This window comes from Terrapene carolina, unplaced genomic scaffold (assembly GCF_002925995.2).
Source record: "Terrapene carolina triunguis isolate 2854851 unplaced genomic scaffold, T_m_triunguis-2.0 Scaffold58, whole genome shotgun sequence".
NCBI classification, from domain to species: Eukaryota; Metazoa; Chordata; order Testudines; family Emydidae; genus Terrapene; species Terrapene triunguis.
In genome coordinates, this window is record NW_020664409.1 from 42,279,547 (window position 1) to 42,300,821 (window position 21,275).

General features: G+C 40.0%; 1 protein-coding gene across 12 annotated transcripts in view; it reads left to right on the top strand.

The window, feature by feature from the left end:
• Nucleotides 1–21,275, top strand: part of DTNA (dystrobrevin alpha) — a 229,987-nt gene that overhangs the window by 128,750 nt on the left and 79,962 nt on the right. For all 12 annotated transcript variants that reach the window (XM_026661892.1, XM_026661918.2, XM_026661871.1 and 9 more), the window contains exon 4: nucleotides 15,381–15,594. In XM_026661892.1, coding sequence (XP_026517677.1) covers nucleotides 15,381–15,594 — 214 coding nt within the window. The remainder of the gene's footprint in view (nucleotides 1–15,380; nucleotides 15,595–21,275) is intronic.

Genomic DNA, 21,275 nt, shown 5'->3' on the forward strand with positions numbered 1-21,275 from the left:
TTACAAACCTGGTTGACTCATGCCTCCCTATACTGGGGGGGCACAACCTAAGGGGGAGGACATGTGACTCCCCCTACATGTCTCCTCTGCCCAGTGACCCCTGCGCTCGGCCTGGGGCCACTGGACTCTTCCCACCCCACATTACCTGCAGGGAGCGGAAGGGGGCTCTGTCCTTCTCCTGCTTAGCCTCATCCCGGCACATTTGGCCACTTTCCTGGCACCCAGGCCTGAGCGGACTCCGACTTGCTCAGCCCGTCTCTGGCAGCCAAGCCCGGGCAGGGAGCGGTCCACCGTCACCACCTCCCCAGCCAGGCTGTCTCTCAGGCAGCTGCTGCACTGCACAGAGCAGCCTCCCAGCAGCCGGTATGAGAAGTGGCTGATCCTGCCCAGGTCTGGCTGCCAGGAGATGGGGGAAAGCCGACTGCTGCAGAGGAGCACGTGGATCGGACAGAGACTTCTCTTAGAGGAAAGTCTATTGATAGAGATTCTCTAGGTTACAGTCAGGAGCAGAGGATGGAAGAGGATAATGTAAGGGCCAGATCAGACGAGAAATATTCACATAAAAAAATCGGACACATCAGAAAAGGGCAGACAAATAAACAGTGACAAGTTTTTAAAGTGCTTGTACACAAATGCTAGAAGTCTAAATAATAAGATGGGTGAACTAGAGTGCCTCGTGATAAAGGAGGATATTGCTATAATAGGCATCACAGAAACCTGGTGGACTGAGGACAATCAATGGGACACAATCATTCCGGGGTACAAAATATATTGGAAGGACAGAACAGGTCGTGCGGGGGGTGGGAGGGTGGCACAATATGTGAAAGAAAATGTAGAATCAAATGAAGCAAAAATCTTAAGTGAATCCACATGTTCCATAGAATCTTTATGGATAGTAATTTCATGCTCTAATAAGAATATAACATTAGGGATCTATTATCGACCACCTGACCAGGATAGTGATAGTGATGATGAAATGCTAAGGGAAATTAGAGAGGCTATCAAAATTAAGAACTCAATAATAGTGGGGGCTTTCAATTATCCCCAGTGTTGGGCCTATGAATTGCAGATGGAACCCTTTTCTATAAGGCTTCAGTTCAGAGAGAGATTTTGTATACCATATACCTGATACACCAGGAAATAATAGGGTGATTGAAAAATAAAATGTTGGCCTTAATAATAATTTCCTGACTTTTGTAGGTATTACAGGACTTTAATGTACAATGATGCATGTCCACACTGTGGTGTTTTTAATATGACTTTTTAGGAATCTGCACAATGAATATTAAATTTCCACTGTTGCTACCCAGAACAGCTCTTCATTCTTTATTGTGTGAAGTGACTTTACTGATAATATTTTGTACAGACTAGGCCATAAACCAAAGTCTTAAGGCCAGATTCCTAGCCAGAAGGGACCATTATGATCATCTAGTCTGACTCCTGTGTAGCACAGGCCATAGAACTGCCCCAAAATTACATCTAGAGAATTTTTTTTGTGGGGGGGGGCACAGCCAATCTTGATTTTAAAATTGTCAGTGATGGAGAGTCCATCATGACCCTTGGTAAATTGTTCCAATGGTTAGTTACTCTCACCACTAAAGATTAACACCTCATTTCCACTCTGAATTTGTCTAGCTTCAACTTCCAGCCATTGGATCATGTTATACCTTTCTCTGCTACCTTGAATAGCCTACGATTAAATATTTGTTCCCCATGTAGATGCTTATGGACTGGAATCGTCACCCTTTAACTTTCTCTTTGTTAAGCTAAATACATTCTGCTATTTGAGTCTATCACTATACCGCACGTTTTCTGATCCTTTAATCATTCTTGTGGCTCTTCTCTGAACCCTGTTCAATTTATCAAATCCTTCTTAAATTGTAGACACCAGAACTGGACACAGCATTCCAGCAGCAATCGCACCAGAGTCAAATACAGAGCTAAAATAACCTCTCTACACCTACTCGAGATTCCCATGTTTATGCATCCAAGGATCACATTAACCCTTTTTGCCACAGCATCACACTACATGTGAGGCAAACCCACAGCCAGTCACTCAGCTGCCATGATTCATCCTCCACAAAGCCTGCTGTGACTCCTACTCCTACTTGGGGGAGGGATAGCTCAGTGGTTTGAGCATTGGCCTGCTAAACCCAGGATTGTGAGTTCAATCCGGGGGGGGCATTTAGGGAACTGGGGTAAAAATCTGTCTGGGGTTTGGTCCTGCTTTGAGCAGGGGGTTGGACTAGATGACCTCCTGAGGTCCCTTCCAACCCTGGTATTCTATGAGTCTATGCTGCAGCAGCCTATCTCTGTGCAGCTGATCTCCTGGCACAGGTATTTCACTGACCCCCGCCCCCTCCAAAGCTGCAAGTTAGTCTGTGCAACAGCCCTACTGGGCCAGGAACCCTCCAGCTGCCTCACAGTGTTACTGAATCCCTAAGCTTCCAGCCTGCCCTTGAGCCCAGTTCCTGTTCCTGCCCCAGCCTTCCCCGAGCCTAGTTCCAGCCCACTTCAGCCCATGCCCATGCACTACTCTGACCCTGTCCCTCCAGCCCTGCATCCACCTCCTGACCACCCAGCCTCTTGGATTGACTCCCACCCAGCTTCGACCTTGGCCTCTATCTGGAATCCTGATTTGGCTTGTCTACAGACTCTGACCTCAGTTTCAGCGCTTCCCTCGGCCCAGTCCCAACTCTACAGCTGGTTTCGATCCTTGTACCTGTGCTTAATACTGCTCTAACCACCAGGCATGACTGCCTTGAACCCAGAGCCTGACACTGGGAGCACATGTTCAACTGATTATCCACCAGGACCCCCAAATGTTTTTCATAGTCACTGATTCCCATGATAGTCACCCATCCTGTAATTATGGCCTACATTCTTTGTTCCCTAGGCATATACATTTACATTTAGCTGTATTAAACCCCATACTGTTTGCTTGCACCCCATTTACCAAACAATCAGGATAACCCTTAGTCAGTGACCTGTCCTCTTCATTACTTACCAGCGCCCAATTTTTGTGTCATCTGCAAACTTTATCAGTGATAATTTTATGTTTTTTTTCTCGGTCATTAATAAAAATCTTACAATTCGACTGAGTTGCAGCCGTGACCTACAGTGGCATTCCTGAGCTGTAACTGAGAGGAGAATTTGGTCTTTAATATTGTTTAAAGTGTGGATGATTGCAATAAAAAACCTGTAGACTATAAACATTTTCTAAGGCCAGGTCTACAGTAAGAAGTTAAGTTGACCCAGCTAGGTCATTCAGGGTTGTGATAAATCCACATCCCTGAGTGATCTAGTTAAGCCAACCTAACCCCCAGTGTAGACAGCACTAGTTAGTGGTTCTAGGGGAGGTGGCTTAACTACGGTGACAGAAGAACCCAACCGTCGCTGTATTGAGTGTTTACACTGAAGCTCTACAGTGGTGCAGTGGCAGCAGTTTAAGTGTAGACATAGTCTCATAGACTTTAAGGTCAGAAGGGACCATTATGGTCATCTAGTCTGACCTCCCGCATGATGCAGGCCACATAAGCTGACCCACCCACTTTCCCTTAACTCAGCTGTTGAAGTCTCCAGATCGTGATTTAAAGACTTCAAGTCGCAGAGAATCCTCCAGCTTGCGACCCCTGCCCTATGCTGCCGTGGAAGGCGAAAAACCTCCAGGGCCTCTGCCAATCTACCCTGGAGGAAAATTCCTTCCCGACCCCAAATATGGCGATCAGTAGAACCCCGAGCATATAGGCAAGTCTTTGTTCATGATCTGGATGTAGAGCCTTATTATAATCTGATTTACAACTGGGAGTAACCCAGTTGATGTCACTGGAGTTACCCTGGTTTAAAAGGGAGGTAAGTAAGAGAAGAATCAGGCCCTTAATGTATACTTTGAAAAGATTGTATTTAATTTCTTAAGAAAGGAGCAGAATCTAGAATCATAATGTATCTCCTCTGAAGGTTTTGATCTTTCCCTAGCTTCATTTTTCACTTTTCATTTTGTCTCCATCAAATAATCTCAAGTTTGCTTCTTTCTTGAAACCCTCTTTTGTCTTGGCTTTGCAGGAATTCTTAAAATCTTGCATGTGTAAAATAAAGGATGACAGATAAGCAACCATGTGTGTCAAGACTCTTACTCATCTAAGGGTTCTGGCAACATCATTAAAGAGCTTCTGTCACACTCTGGCAAAGTGTAAATATGTAATACTTTACCTAGCCCCCATCTGTCACTTTGTATTTTATACTGATTCTTTACATCGTTGCAGATTGTTGAGGTATTGTGTGTCAGTTGAAGGAAGCGTCTCTGCTTTCCTCAGACTATTCCTAATGCCCTGTTCATTCAGTGATGCAGCAATTCAGTGACTGACATCACAATTTGCTGAAACGGAAAGGACTGTGTGGTAGCACTGGGTTTTGGTGTTACCAAATATATCAGCTAGGGGAAGAAGCTAAATGGAACATAGAACGTTATTTTTAAGAGACACATACCTTGGAAACTGGCAGTGATGGGAAAGCAAATACAGAAAGACTATGTGGCATCAAAATAGGGTTTTAGTAAAATGTATTGTACGGTTTGCTTTAATGAGACAGTGGCTCCTTTAAACTGCAAGCTTAAAGCAGAAAAAATGGATAGTTGTGTTCCCATATCACAAAGCCTGTAGCAATAACTAGCATTCTAGTTGCCATTCTCAGCCAAGGATTAAATGGGCCTAGAGAATCTTGCCTCTAGGGCCCTATGTATATCAGAAAAATGTTCACCAGTGTACCTATACCAAGGTAAGCTACATTGGTGTATGCCCCACTTTACACCAATATAGTGACTATACATCACAGGTTGACACTGGTTTACTGTAGTTACACCAGTACAGATTTTCCTACTGTAGATTGTCTCTGGATTGAGCAATATTGGTAAAAGAACAAGGGGAAATCTTACACTGTCACTGTCTGTCCATGCTGTGTCTGTACTGTGGACAAAGCGAGAAATTCAGTCATCAGGACTGTTTATTTGGCAGCTTTCCCAAGCATTAACTTCAGTTTAAATATATTTTAACTTATTTAAAAATTACGTGAAATCTTAATAGGACAAATTCTATCCATATTATATCAGGAAAGCAAAAATCCATCTAAGTGAATGCACAGAAATTATATTACATTGTTTATTTTACAGTGAATATTTGGGCCCAATTAATTATTGTTCTGCGCCTCGTGCCAACCCTTAATGTTAAAAAATCATGAGTCAGCCCCCCCCATCATGAAATCTGCTAAACAATCATGAGATTTTTAAAATATAATAGATTTTGCATTCATTTTATTTGCCCTTTGATTTCTGAGCCTCTAGTGCACACTCATGTGAACATTTTCAAGTTTTCGCTGCAGCCATAAGGGCTGGGAACTTTTTTTAAAATGAAAATTGAGATCCTTACAGAATCAGAGGATTCCAAGAGATTGGGGCTTTAAGAAATACACCAAATATCATGGGACTCACGATAAAATCACAAGAGTTGGCAACACTGTTTACATCAGTGCAAAGTAGGTGCAAAATACTAACAGTGTGGTTTGGTCACATTTTACATACCCTGCACTCATTTTGTACTGGTATAAATGGCTGCACAGCATGCAGGGCAACAATGACTTGGGCCTAGTATTTTAGATATTTTCCTGTATTTTTCTCTGACATCAAAAATCTTAAAGTTCCATAAAAAAGAAAAGTGTGGTGGTCTCCAGGCCTAACTTTTGAAAAAAGCATACAGATAACGCTGTAAGAGGTTTTCTGACCATGATAACGATATTTAAGCCAACATAAAAAATATCTGCTATTTGCTCTTCATAGGTTGTTCCATGCATTATCCTTCATAAGCTACTCACACTGCCAAATCTCTAAGCTTACTGTGTTTATTCAAGTAAATACACAGACCAGGCTATTTTCTGGAGGGAACCGCAGAAATCCAAAGTGTTTGATTTGTGTTGGTCTGCCTGACATAATGCCAACATACAGTTAAAATCTGATAGCAGATATATGCCAGGCTTACTAAAATATGCATGGTGCCATCTAGTGGTTATTACTGCTAAAGTAAGGTTTTTATGCCCAACGTCCTGCTTATCTTCTGAATTACTTCTGCCTCAAGATATTGCACAGAATCCAATGGCTATGCCAGACAGTAAAAATGTGGCTTTCTTCTTAAAAGTCCCAGTACCAAGTTCAAACTACTGCAGTCTTTCAACTTAGCTTGATCTTTTAGCATGTCTTCTAAAATTGGAGGTTCCTTTTTTAAAATTTTGTCAGAAAATATATATTTTTAAAGTCCCCTTAATTCAGTTTCATTAAGGGAAGATGTTGCATTGATAAGGAACTTCCTCATTCAAAGTCCAGTTATTACATCACTGTTTAATACTGTGTGGACAGTTACCCCACTCCCCCCACTCCGGCCCCCATCTTTTGAGCTGTATGTGAACTTTCCCTATAATACATTGTTTTTTTTATAATCTGGAACACAGTGTGTTTATTTAAAAATTATAAAAGGCTACAGTGTTGCTGTTTGAACCACAGATGTGGTATTCACCTACATACAGTATGTTTTAAGGGAAGTGAGAGAACTGTTTTACATTACAAGGTGACAAAACACACCTGAATTCCAAGACAGAATTCCCTTGTATTGCATTTTTCCAGATATTGTTTTCAAAATACATTTTTAAAAAGGAAACCTTCTCCTCATATAAAGGGCTGATCCTGGATTTCTTGTGATTTCAGAGTTCCCATTTCTCATTTTAAAAAATGGATTAGTGTCATGGTGGTATATCAATAATAATAGGACATTATGATATATCAGTGTTTTTGTCTCCATATATTTGCTATTTTATGGGTATTTGCTAAATGTATAGCTATGAAATACTTGCTTAGGTAGCTCTGTTATTGCATATATTGTACTGTAGTTTTATAAGTGAAGAAAGAGCATGTTCAAATATTCAGCCCAGTTTTGGTAGTTGATCTATCTACACTACAGATTTTAACCATGGTGTTACCAAGTCAGTAGACAACTATATTGTAACTGAGTTCTCTGATTTCATTGTAATCATAGTGTTGATGGACCTAGAGGCAGACTTAGTTTATTTTATAGAACTTTTTGCTTTGTTCAGCTTTTGAATCTATGGTTTAATGGTGGTTGGTCTGTTTCCATTTAAATGAGAAAAGTAGTGACCATTTTCCTAGTCTTTGGTTGAGGAGCAAGTGACAACTGCTTCTTCAACCCGACCTTTTGAAAAATTGACAAACATTGGTGCTGATGGCGGGAAAGTCCAGTAAGTGCCTTTCCCATCACGTCCCTTCAGTTTTCAAATAACTTTGAGGGACAAAAATTCTCATTTTCAGGAAAGAATGGCAGGGAGGAAAAGGAGCTTTTATGGCATAAAAGAAAAAGGATTTACTGTGGCAGTGGAGCCTATTCCTTCCTAAGCCACAGAGGGCCAGGGTGATGCAAGAGTAAGAAAAAAAAGAGAACATTTCAGTGCATTAATAACTTAATGGTGCTCCTATTAACTCAGTAATAACCAGAGCCTGAGCTGATAAATGCCTTCTGCAGACTGAGTTTATGCATTGTGTTCCTGTGATCATAACTCTAAAATCCAGTAAAATAGCCTTTAGTCCATGCCAGGCAAAGTAGGAGGGATATAGGCATTAGGTTGGGAAGAAGTATCTTGGGACCTGGAGGAGGTGAAGGGGTCGAATCACCATTGGCACCTCCTCCTGGCCAGGCATGGTGTAGCAGCTCTCGCTCTGTGCTGGATGTCTCCTCCCAATGGCAGCTCCGTCTCTGCAGTGGCCTGCCTCTTCCTGTGACCTGGCCCTCCGACCAGGTCACTTTGAAGTCTCTTCCCTTCTGGGGTAGTCTGTGAACAAAAAGCAAAGAGAATTAATGCAAATAAACGGAATTAATAAGAGCTAGAGGGGAATGATTCCCTCTGAGGGTGCATCAGGAGCTGGCCCTCCCTTCCCTCAGGAAGGGACCTTCAGTCAGTGGTTGTCTGGGAAGCTCCTGCCTTTCTCGGCTCTTTCCTCAGGAGCTGAAGGTCTGTTCTCTTTCCTGGGCTGCCAACAAGTGAGCTGCTCTGCTCCTCCTCCAGCCGTGCAGGTGTGACGGGGTGGAGCTGGCTGTGACCAGAACCACTCCTTAACCCCTTGTTGTCCAGCGTGGGGGGGGGTTGTATACCCCCACACAGGAGATCAAAGATTTTGATAAGTCAGATAAACATCTTCTGCATTGGTTGCTTATCGGAATGGGACCTCTGAAACATTTGCATAAATATGAATTGATTGAGTGACTCAGTTTAAAAAACAGTTAGCGTGGGCAGGCTGATCTGAATTGCATTTCCCTAGCTTCCTACTGAATATGCACCTCACAACATTGGAAAAAATATGACTCTCTAGAAGCAGGAAAAGAGGAAGCCATGCTTAGAAAGCTAACTGAAACAAAGGGGTGCCTCTGAGGTTCTGGGGATCAAAGGAAATCTAGATTAAGTGCTTGGTCATCATAAAGGTTCTATATGGGCCTGATACAAAACCCACTGAAGTCAAGGGGAGTCTTTCCATTGACTTCAATGGGCTTTGATCAGGCCCTGTGCCCTTTATTTAAGTGCATGTAGCATAAGAGGGAAGCTGAGCACAGTATATATGTGCACTAGCCCAGTGGTTCTCAAACTATTGTACTGGTGACCCCTTTCACATAGCAAGTGACACCCCCCCCCCCATTATAAATTAAAAACACTTGTTTATATATTTAACAATATTATAAATGCTGGAGGCAAAGCGGGGTTTGGGGTGGAGGTTGACAGCTCGTGACTCCCCATATAATAACCTCGCAACCCCCAGTTTGAGAACCCCTGCACTAGCCTATTGCAATGAATGTGTTAGTACTAATTCCTTTCTAAAAAGCTGGAAGTTGTGTGTTTTTTTTAATAGTATGATACACTAGAATATAATATAAACATCCTGGCACAGCACTTGAGATTGTCATTAGGTCATGGCATGGAAAAAGTTATGTACCATTGCGTCTGGCATGTTGGTTTACTTGCTGGTAAAACACTGAGATAGGATTTTCAGTTTAGGTGCTTTGTCAGATTGATGGGAGGAGCAGCCTGGCCACAAACAGATGTGCTTTAGCTGGAAACTGCATCTAGTTGCATGCACTATTGTGAAGCTGTTAGCAGGAAGAAGAGAGAATGAACAATGTTGTGAGCCTGGTGGCTTGGTTTGGGTTGGCTTGATGTGGTTTGATGGCACTGATGATGATGGAACTGCTCTAGTGCGCTGATATGTGATAGGCTCCATAGAGTGTGCTCTAAAAGAAGAATACTCTTAACCCATTTTATAATATTTTTAAGTTTTTCACATTTAATGAAACCCACATGAAAATATTTGACATACATTTAAGTTCCATTGACTTCAAATGGGACTACTCACCTATACTTAAACTTAAGCATGTGCTTAAGTGCTTTGCTGAATTGGGGCTTTCAAGAAATATATATACGTATGTTGGTTTTGGAAGTAATTTTAATGATATTTATTTAAAAATTGTTCCTGTTTCTAAAGTCACAAGCAAGAATCTGTGGAGTAAGATTTCTCTGTCAACTATTGACCGTATTTGTTTAATTTACATTTAGTTAGACCTAGTGTATGTTAAGAAAATTTGAATTGATTATAAAGCCCCTGTTTCAGTCACTTCCCATCAGTGATTAAATATAATCTCTCCCTCTCCAAATTAATTTAGTAGCGCTCATAATTTCAGATAGAATGCAAAAAAAGGATTAGAACTTTAGAGTGAGCAAATCCATTTCATGTTCAAAAGTCTTAAAGACACCAATTATTTTTAAACTTTTTTTTTTTAATTTTACGTGCAGGTAGCAGACTTTTATTGACAGGTGATACTTGAGGTAATCTGCCTCCCTTCAGATTTGTGATGTATCTAAGATTATAGCTCCTGGGCACACTAGAGTTCTAAATAAACTATATGATAGAAAAGAATACGTCATTTCTCTGTGTAAATAAAACTTTATTTATTTTGAGTATGAATGAGAGTTGTTTCAGTCCATCTCTCTCACACTTATTTCATATATTGGGGTGTTTTCTAAAGGTATTTTTTAAATACCAAACAGAAAATAACCAGTACACTAGAACACTAAATTAAAAATTTAAGGATCTCCAACTCATTGAGACCAAAGACAGCTGAAGACTGGAAGGAAGATCATAACCAGCAGAATTGGTTCGTGTATTTATAGTGTGAAGCATTACAATTTTCCTCTAAATTATTCAGAAATTAAGCTGTTGACTGAATTACAAAATGATGGAAATATGTTTTTATTTACTTTCTTTCGGTGTGTAGATTTTATTATAACAAAGTGTTGAGAGAAGTAAAAAGTGACCTGAAAAGAGTGAAAATAGAGGGATGAGATATAAAGCAACTGGGCATCCATATTCTTCTTGGTATGTGGGGAAACATAATACCTTTTTCAAATTGATTCAGCATTCTCCCCTGCGCAGTTAAATATGTCCTAATGGCTAATGTTTTGTGTGAGCTATTAGTAAATGCAACTGTCACATTTTTACCTACATGGCCACTGTAGATAAATGTACCAGTGTCTAAGTTTTAGTGCAAAATTCTCTGCAGACATAAATTGATGCTACACTGGCTTCCATGGAACCATGCCAGTTTAGACCAGCAGAGAATTTTGGTCTAAATTCTATCACCTTCTATAGTACACAGGGTTACCTGAATATAAAAAGTGCTAAATAAAATTAAATGTGCTTCTGTACTAGGGCACATTATTTGGTGTTTCAGAGTTACTCTGTCTTTGAATCATGAATTCAAAATACTCATGCTAGACTAGTGTCTTTTTGCCTAATATCTGATTTGGTTTTCTTTTTCCTGTTCAGTGAATCCTTTTGTTCAAATTGCTCATCACCACAAATACCTAATCACCAGTAGTTTTGTTAGGAGCTTTGTTTTCAAATCATCTAGCTGAAATGGAGTAGAAGGTGGCAAGTTGTGGCTATAAATTGTACCCGCTGCTATTTTATGCTAATACCTCCCATTATTTTTGTTCCCCCATTTTCCTGTCCCAACTTCCCACTTATTTGCTTCATCACCTGTTATTTATTGAGATTTAGATTAAGCTCTTTGAGGCATGGACTGTCATTTACTATATGTTTGTACTGTACAGTACCTACCACAATATAAATTATTTATACAAGCATTTTTATTAATAAACAATATGGGCATTTATCAATCAGATCAAAGTTGGCAAGGGGTAAGATATTTAAAGTTCTGGGCACATATTTAAGATCTATGTGGACTGGAACATACGTTCTTTATTAGTACACAATTAGAAACCTGGGGTCCCATGTTACTAATCCTTACTCAGACAAGTAGTCTCATTAACTTCATTGGGGCTACTTGCATGGATAAAGATTAGGAGAATCACTTCCCAGACTGTGCCATGACAAGTCTGGGGCTCTGTGAGGTAACATGCATTGTATTATTTGAATTGTATTTTATGGTGTGTTTACTCTTGATCCTTCTAGTTAGTTACTGGAATTGAAACAATACGAAGATAAATGGTGCTTGGATTAGTTGGGGAGGAAATGAACAGCAGCAAGTAGTAGGTTGTTCATCTGCTTAATCCCACCTCTATCAGAATTAATTAATAGTTTAATGAGTTTTGTTTACACTAACCATTAATTATCTTTAAAAGAACCAACTAGAATATGGAGCTCTCCAGGATGGTATTTATAAATGTCTTAATCTGTGAGAGTTAAATTAACAAAATAGTATTTGTCTCAGAAGTTCTAATGGTGACATTTCGCTTGTCATTGACTCCAAAAATGACATCGCAAAGATATAATGGTAACATATAGCTTGGCCATTGATGGCAAAATGACATACTTTTTTTCATATTTGGGCAAATGAGGGATGATTTGGTTTAGATGAATATCCATGCTGTTCATGCTTATGAGGCCTTTTTGAAAGGTCTCTGGAAAATGCATGGTACATATGCTTTGCGTAGCACTGTACTGCACAGGGATGTTTGATATCAAGTTTCCTCCTGAGTGCCCACTGATCTTTCTGTAATACAAAAAATATTGATGGTTTTTAGGGCTATCAAATAATTTAAAAATTACAATTAATTACAAGGTTAAAAAAATAGTCATGATTAATTGCAGTTTTAATTGCACTGTTAAACAATAATAGAATACCAATTAAAATTTATTATAAATATCTTGGATGTTTTTCTACATTTTCAAATATATTGATTTAAATTACAACACAGAATACAAAGTGTACAGTGCTCACTTTATCATTTTTATTACAAATATTTGCACAGTAAAAAAGATAAAAGAAATAGTATTTTTCAATTCACCTCATACAAGTACCGTAGTGCAATCTCTTTATTGTGAAAATGCAACTTACAAATGTAGAATTTTTTTTTTTACATAACAGCACTCAAAAACAAAAGAATGTAAAACTTTAGAGCCTACAAGTCGAAGCATGAAGGGGCATATGAATGTTTAGCATATCTGGCACGTAAAGAGCTTGCAAAGCCGTCTACAAAAATGCCATGTGAATGCCTGTTCACACTTTCAGGTGTGAACAAGAAGCGGGCAGCATTATCTCCCGTAAATGTAAACAAACTCATTTGTCTTAGCGATTGGCCGAATAAGAAGTAGGGCTAAGTATATACCCATGCCCTTCGAGAAGTTTTGGGCCCTGGTAAATCATGTTCACTGTGGGCCTACCCTCTCCCATTTCATTTTATTTACACAAACATTACAGACATTTGGGGGGGGGACGGGACTGAGCTTGAGGCCCCAGTATTGGTACAGTTGTCCCCACTTTCCCTCCTTCTCATCAGCCCTGTATATACCAGCTAACTGACCACTAGAATGTACTAATTGAAGCTCAATTGCAGTAAGTATAAGGTCCATGCAGATTGGTTTGGGTGAATTGCTGGGGGGTTGCCTGCTGGCCCATCCAGTTGGTCTGGGGTCTGGACCACCCTGAAAGCCAGACCTCTTGTTTATGTTTGTCTAGAACTGCTGCTGAAACTGCACACTTAACTTTGTTGCCTTCTCGTTGCACTTATCTTCTTATTAAGGCCACCTAATTTGTGTATTCTAAGCCCACCTGTCCCATCAATTGGCAGCTTGCTTTCTATTGCCTGTCTGGTTCCCCTCCATTACTGGGTCAGAGTAAAAAAATGCTTGTGGATAGTTCCATCTCCTTGACCCTCAGCTGGCTTAACATCTGGCTCCCCCTTTCTTTCCCCAGCCTGACTCTGGCATCTGGATTTAAGTACTAGTCGTGTCATCAAACTTGTATTTAGATTTACTACTTCCACAGAGACAAACTGCATGTAGGGGTGGCTGGCTATCTGAAGAGATGGAAGCTTCTTTTAAAACAAGTTGGCTTTACCTTGGTGGCTAGTTGCAGCCAAAAGAAGTTAAGCTAGTTGGGAGGTGCAGATAAAAGGGACTTGGGATCCACTCCAACACTTCTGTTGGAGTGACATCCTCCTCTTCCAGTTGGAGGATAGGAGAATAGGATAGGTGGCAAGAGCATCAGAAGGAATGAACTTCCAGCTGTGTGTTCTGTCTGCCTAGCCTAGTCTAGGAGGATGCTCAATCTAACCTGCTGAAAAGGTCACTTATAAGCGTTTCCTTGTGTTACAAAGACCTAAGATACCAACTAAGTCTGACCATAGAACTACATCATGCAACCTTTCCCAGTGTTTTCCTGCTCCACTTGCCATATGTTAGCAAAAGTGTCTTTGTCTAGTACATACAAGGAGGTTATGCTGTCACTAAGGCCTGGTCTAAACTGGGGGGAGAGGGGAGGGGAATCGATCTCAGTTACACAACTTCAGCTACAGTGTCTTCACTGCGGTATGTCGATGGCTGACACTCCCCCGTCAACTCCACCTGCGCCTCTCGCCCTGGTGGAGTACCGGAGTCGACAGGAGAGTGCTCCGCAGTCGATTTATCGTGTCTAGACTAGACGCGATAAATCGACCCCCAATGGATTGATCGCTGCCCGTCCCAGACGGTAATGTAGACAAGCCATAAGTTTGCGTTCTCTACCCTCTCTCCATTGGCATTACAGCACATGCAAATGGGAGCAGAGCACCATAGATGCTATTGTAAAAGGTAGAAATAAAGAAATCCCCTCATATAAAAAAAGAATTACAGACCATTTAAAGAGGATTAGGGTGATGTCTTTATTCATAATAATATGCATTTCTTCCAAGGTCCAGATGTACCTCAATATGTTGTAAGATATAAGGACAATGCAACATTTATCACTGTAATAAAAAAAAATCTGTACTGTAACCGTGTATCTTTACTGTATGCATCTTATGAAATATTAACCGTTCAGTTGAGAAACAAATGCTACTAAGGATAAGAACAGCTGGAATGGTACTTTGGATTCCGATTTGGATGAATCCAGAGTTTTGAACTAGAGCAATTTTTGAAAACATATTGAATGATCCTCCACCGCTGGAAATTTTGACTTGCAGTGACCTGATAAAGTCACCATAGTAACATCAAGATACACACAAGGTTTTCCCTCTGACACTAAATTTTGGATTTTTTTTTTCCCCTTAAGCTACCCTGGTGAAAAGACAGAATGATGAAGTTTAGATTGGGCAGGGAATCTAAAGAGAAGGGAAGATTTTACAAAGCACGTGGCAAATGTATTTAAGAGAATGAAATATGATTTGAAGATACTACTGTACCTTTTCTTTTTAAAACTATAATTTAATCTGTCCAAATGCAGTTATACTTTATTCTGTTTTTGTAAAGCACTTCGACTCTGGCACAAGTTACTGAACAGGATTTTCAAAAGTGCCTGAGTTTGAAAGTCAATGTGAGATAAGTACTTAACTTTTTTAGGAACTTTTGAAAATCCCACCAGCTCTGTAAATTAATAAGAGTAATTTTCAAGCTGCTACCCATAAAGTTATGATTCAGGAAAACACTTAAGCAAGTGCTTAATTTTAAGCATGTGCTTAATTTCTGTTGACTTAATGGGACTTAAATTCACACTTAAGTGTTTTCCTAAATGGGAAATGCTTTTTTCCTGAATTGAAGCCAACCTCACAACTTCTGATGACATCTCAAGTAAACTAATATTTTATTCATGATTATTTTATTAGCAGATATGGTGTTTTCCTTGCTATTTTCTCCTGATTGGTTTAAGATGGAAAAAAAACATTTGTTATTTATACATAAAATATCACCTGAACTATGTGTACTATGCTAAAGTACTAACGCATGAGTCGATTTTGGTTTTTTTCAATATGTGAGTATCTGATGACTGTTCTTAAATTGTACGTAGTACATCTGGTGGACATTTGGAACGTTATAGAAGCATTACGAGAAAATGCATTAAACAACTTGGACCCAAACATAGAATTGAATGTGGCTCGTCTGGAAGCTGTGCTTTCAACTATTTTTTACCAGCTCAACAAACGGATGCCAACTACTCACCAGATCAACGTAGAGCAATCCATCAGCTTACTGCTCAACTTCCTGCTAGCAGCCTTCGATCCGTAAGTTTACCTCTACTATCCATATATGTTCCTCTTTTTCCTGATCAGTGGAAGGATTTTGTCTGTTTGTTGTGTCACTTTGAAAAACAGATAACAAACTAAAATTTCTATCCAAAATAATGAATGTTTAAATAGAGCTAATGTTGCAAGGGAAACTGGCGTAAAGGAGCTAGGTTCTGGTCTCATTTATACTCAATTATATCCAGAGTAATTCTGGTATATTCCACAGAGTTACTCCAGACTTACTCAGGTTTAAATGGGAATAGAATTACCCAGAGCAGAGTGACTCCACTCTTATCTTGCATTGTTATGTATTGAAATATCAGAGATTGAAACCACTGTAATGATTCTGTGGTAGTGACATAAGTTAGTGGCTCATTATTTATTTTTGCTGCAAGTTCTCGCAGCTGCAAGCAATTTTTCTGGTTCCTGGTAATGCAGCCTGTTATAAGACCATGGCAGAAATAAGATAAGGATCAGGAGATGGAATAAAATTAATGTTGTCCGTTACTGCCTAGACCATGTGTCAGAATACCTGTGTACAACAGGGGTGAGCTCAAGATGGAGACAGGTTCCTAGCTTAACATTATAGATGAATATACAGTGTGTAGATACATATTATGGTTATTGAATGCAGAGACATGAATGTGTTATTGCCATTCTTAAAAGCATCTGAATAGCTTGAATTCTCAAAATAGAACAGCTTTTTAGTTTGACACATGCAAATTGCCTATTACCTCTTTACCATTTATATTTTGAAAATGCACCAGGTGAAAACATTGTTTGAGAAGGATTAAAATAAGTATCTTCCCCCCTCCTCCCTTACGCACACTTGATGGACTTCTTATTTGGTATTGTGCACCTTTCAGAGCCAGATCAACTGGTATGGCTTAGTCACCATGGTAACAACTGGGGGGGAAAGGCAGTCGTTCCACATGACAAAGCTGCAGAGGCACAGTGTGTCTGTATTGTGCATCCCCTCCTTCCCTCTCCAAGGAAAAAATTCAATAGGTTGTGAAACTGTAGCCTTCAGGATTTTTTTTTTTTAAAGGCAGTAAAACACGTAATGGTGTATTTTAATTCATGAAAAACCTTGAATTCGTGACTTGACAAGAACAGGAAGGAAGGAAAATGAAAGCGCTTGGGCATGTGCGCTGGAAGGTGCTGCACATAAACTGCACCCCTGCTGTAAAAAGGAGGGAAAGATTGATGGCTGTGAAAGTGAGAACAGTGATAATGTGTTTGTTTTGGAGCTCATCAGATCCGGGGTAAAGGTACCAGCCATATGTAGGATTCCTTACAAGAGAAATGGAGGGAAGGCTTTTATTCCTCAGTTCTTAAATGGTGAAATTGAATCTATTTTAAAGGCAGAGTTTCTACATTCCCTGTAAACATCAGACGTTCATATGCTCTGATCCACCCCTAGGGAGTACCTTGGGGAGTTACTGATTCAGGCCTCAGACCAGCTCCACAGCCTCTGTTCCTGCCTCTAAGCTGGAATGCCCTAGGTGGGACCTATCGGTATGTCATCCCCCCACAAGAGAATCTCCCATGGATCCACATAACAGCAGAGCCATCAGACTCCTGCCCCAAGTACACAGTGTATAGCATGGGGCGTGGCTCAGAGGCAGGGGATTCACATCTCTGCTCATGCTTCTTCTGCCTATTTAGAAGAACCACATGGTTCTGCTGTGGTGAAGGCCCTGTGTGCCGGTACAAGAGGGGGCAGGGTTTTTCCCATAAATGCCCGAGCACAGAAACAAACAGTGCAATATGTTTGGAAAAAACAGGCATTGTACTGCTTTTATATATACTGTAAAACCCAGTAGAAGGCAGTAAGGCTGGGTAAAACCTTGACTATGTCTCCTCCCCAGATTAGAGTACTTGGCCTGGATTCATATTTACACCGAGGTCCCTGTACTCTGCTCTAGCAGTGTAAAGGAGACTTAAAGTAGATGTCAATCACATTGAAATCATAAATTTAACCCCTAGTAACCCTGTTCTCGTTAACTAAGGATTACAGGCCTGTCTCTTACCCCTGTTTTTAGAGGGGAGATTTGCACTTTCTGGTCCTCAGTCTCCAATTAATTTGGGAGATTGAATCTTTTTTAAATTAACATTTACATTAATATATAACAGACTCGGACATTCAATTTTATGTATCCTCGGGGGCACTCTAATAATCTGAATCCCAATTTTTCCAAGATTTTGAGTGTTTCCTGAGATCTTCAGTTTGGAAAGGAGAAAAATAAGAGGAACTACAATAATAAAGATGTATAAATGATAATACAATAACAAGAGGGAACTCTATGAAATTAAAAGTCAAAATTAAAAGGACATTTGAATCTATTCAATGTATAGTTAGTGTGTGAAACTCACTGTCAGGTGATAGAAGAGCTTAGTATGTTTCAAAACAGCATAAGGAGGTCAGATTTCCAAATACACCTCTACCCCGATATAATGCGGCCCGATATAACATGAATTCGGATATAACGTGGTAAAGCAGCGCTCCGGGGGGGCGGATCAAAGCAAGTTCGATATAATGCGGTTTCACCTATAACACGGTAAGATTTTTTGGCTCCCGAGGACAGCGTTATATCAGGGTAGAGATGTACTGGGCAAATGCATGCCTAATTTGTTCATGTAATTAAGGAGATTGCACATGGTAATTGGGCAGTTGCATCTGCTTCAAGACATAAGATGATCAGCTGGGGTCAGGAAGAAATGTCTGCACTTCTACCACTCTATGGTACAGTATTACACAACAGGATGGCTAGTTCAAACCTCTCAACCATTTAGCGTAGGCCATTGTCAGAAACATGATATCAGACTACATGGAGTGCTGGTCTAATCCACTACAATAGTTCTTGAAAAGGTCTCGATTGATAGTGTGCAATACGTTACAAACTCTCCTCTTGTCACACTTACTCAGTATTCAAATGTGGATGCTGTCTTCATTGACCTGGAGACTGCAGCTTGTTGTTATGCTCTTTGGGATACCTGTATTAGGAAGCAAGCTTCTGTCTCCAGGCTACGAAAGATACAAGACATAATTGGAGGGGCTTGGTTTCACCCCTCTCTTTAAACAAATGTCTTTTCTAAAATTAAAGTCAGTCTGTGGAGAAGCTCAATACCTGTCCTGAAAGCAGCTTCTCATTTGCCTTTCCATTCAGAGTCGCAAAATGTTAAATTCTCTGCTCTCTCCAGCTTTGTTAATCAATGCAAGTTATATAGTCCTGTTAACCATTAAAAAAGAAGAAAGACCTGCAAAAAGTGCAGTTCAGAGATTTGGTCATTATACGTGTTGCTCAGTTGAATGAAAGAGCTCGGCTTGATTCCAATTAATTTCCTTACTGAAATATTTCTAAGAAAGGAAACTCTTAATTATACGCTGTGACAATTCAGAGTTCACTGTCATGATTAAGGTGTTAAGAGCCCCCATAATTATTTGAAGAAATTCTGTTCCCCTTGGAAGTGATAGTATAGTTTAAAAGCCTGTGTTTCATGTCTAGTCAACTATGAAATCAGAGTTTTTGTGCCCCTCTAATGGGATAAATTTTTTGAATTTCAAAACATTCAGAAGATACTAATTTATTTTCTTTTGGTCTCTGCGTTAGACTTTTATTTTCTTTATGGCAATTTCAGCATAAATATAACTGGATAGCTTAACAGGTGTCAATGCAGCTCATTTGGTACCACTTTCGTACTTGGGCCAGCGGGCTGCAGGCTCAAGTCCTGGACTGGAACCTGGCCTCATACTCATTTTTGGCGCTAGAGTGCAGTACATAGGGGTACTGCACTGTACCCCTATGCATTAAAAAGAGGACTTTCTGCTCCACTCTGACAATTTAAAAGCAAGTGGCAATTTTTGCAACAGTAGGGGATACCCCTAGTTCCAGCATTCCCTTATCTCAATACTCTGTTGTACTGTTGCTTAACACGTACAGGCTGCTATGTTTGTACAGTCACCTTTGCTTCAATACTATTCTATGAAGGGTTTGGGGGATACCTTCAATATGAAAGGTACTATACAAAATCTTGTCTGCTCTCTGTTCTTTCTACTAGTAAAATTGTACGTCTCTTTGTGTTAGTCAGCCTGCGAGGTTTTATGAGCACTTCAGTTGATGCACTCTGAATTCAGTGTATACCTGCATGATGCTATCGGCCTGTGGCTGAGGTATTTACTCTTATGTAGCAGCACTTTACTCAAGAGGTCCTAATACTGCTAAAAGAGAGGAGCTATATACTACAGAGCAGAGTTGCCTGGAGCATTTCTGGGCCCTGGGGACTTTGGAAAGTCCTAGACCCCGTTATCAGGTCCAGTTACCAGTCGTGTGTATGTGTATATATAAATTTTGGTGGGCAAATTGAATTTACACTGGCTCTAATTTATGTATTTATGAATACAAATGACTGATACAAAATAGTGTCAAAATGAATCAAATCAAATTGAGAGGTTCAAAACATACATATAATATATTCCTTTCCCACCTCCCCTGCTCCCATAACCATTCAAGTGTGGGGAAAGCCTCTGTCGCTGGGGTGGAAAGCTGAAGGCTAAATGATGTCTGCCATTCAAAAAATATAATCCTATAAGTAAATATAACTAAACCTATTGGGAGGAATAGCGAAATCTAGAGCATTTCCACATGGCTATTTCTTCATGTAGCTTCTTCAGTACCACTTAGAAATGCAATTGCTTCCATTTAGCATTAATTTGTGTTACATTTAACAAGTACTTTAAAAGCAGATGAGCATCTCCGTGTCAAAGATTGAGAGTAGAAAAATTAACAGAGGACTATAAGATGTCATACAAAAGGAATGGTAACAGACTGCACATAGTGAACTAGATCCTCAGCTGGTATATAATCAATTGAGCTACACTAACTGTGGATCTGGCCCACTGTGAGTAAAAAATGACAAGGATGGAATTGTAGGAGATGCAAATTTATTTTAAAGATTTCACAATCTGATTTAATCTTTTGAAATTGAACAAAGAAATAATACACAGCCAAAATGAAAAGAGAATGTGCACAGAAAAACAGCATTAAAGAATATATCAAGGATTGTTATTTTTTCTATCCCTTCTCTTTTAAGTGCTACCAGAGTGAATTAATTTTTTTGTGTGCTTCTCTACTTTTACTTCTTTTGGTAAAAATATAAAGTTTAAACAGATTTTAAAAACAATGTTGTCATATTTGGAATCACAATTTTAATATGTGAAACACACTGATCTAAAAGTGAGTAAGTTGACAGGGCTGTAAAGATTGTTTAAGTAACTCAGTTGTAGGAAATGCCAAACAGCCAATTCACTTTGTAAACTTTGAGTCCTCATAAGCGTGAAGCACATCGCACATTTTAATATACTAAATTGAGAGTATTTCTACAGGACAGTAGTGTGTTGTTAATAACCAAAATAAAACAAGAGGTTACTCTGTTATGTACATGTATTGTGCTGCTTAGATTTGGGGGTTAGCAGAGGGACAACAGTGGGGACTATATTCAGAAATCAGGTAATCTTTTCATTCTGGCAAATATAATTTCCTCCATTCAGGTCATGATTGACAAGCAGGGCTCCGGCCGCCCCCCGGCGGCCGGGGGCAGGGCGCCGGGGGGGAGGGCGGCTGGAGCCCTGGGAGGAGGGCGGCGAGCCCCGGCTGGGGCTCGGCTCTCCCCCCCCC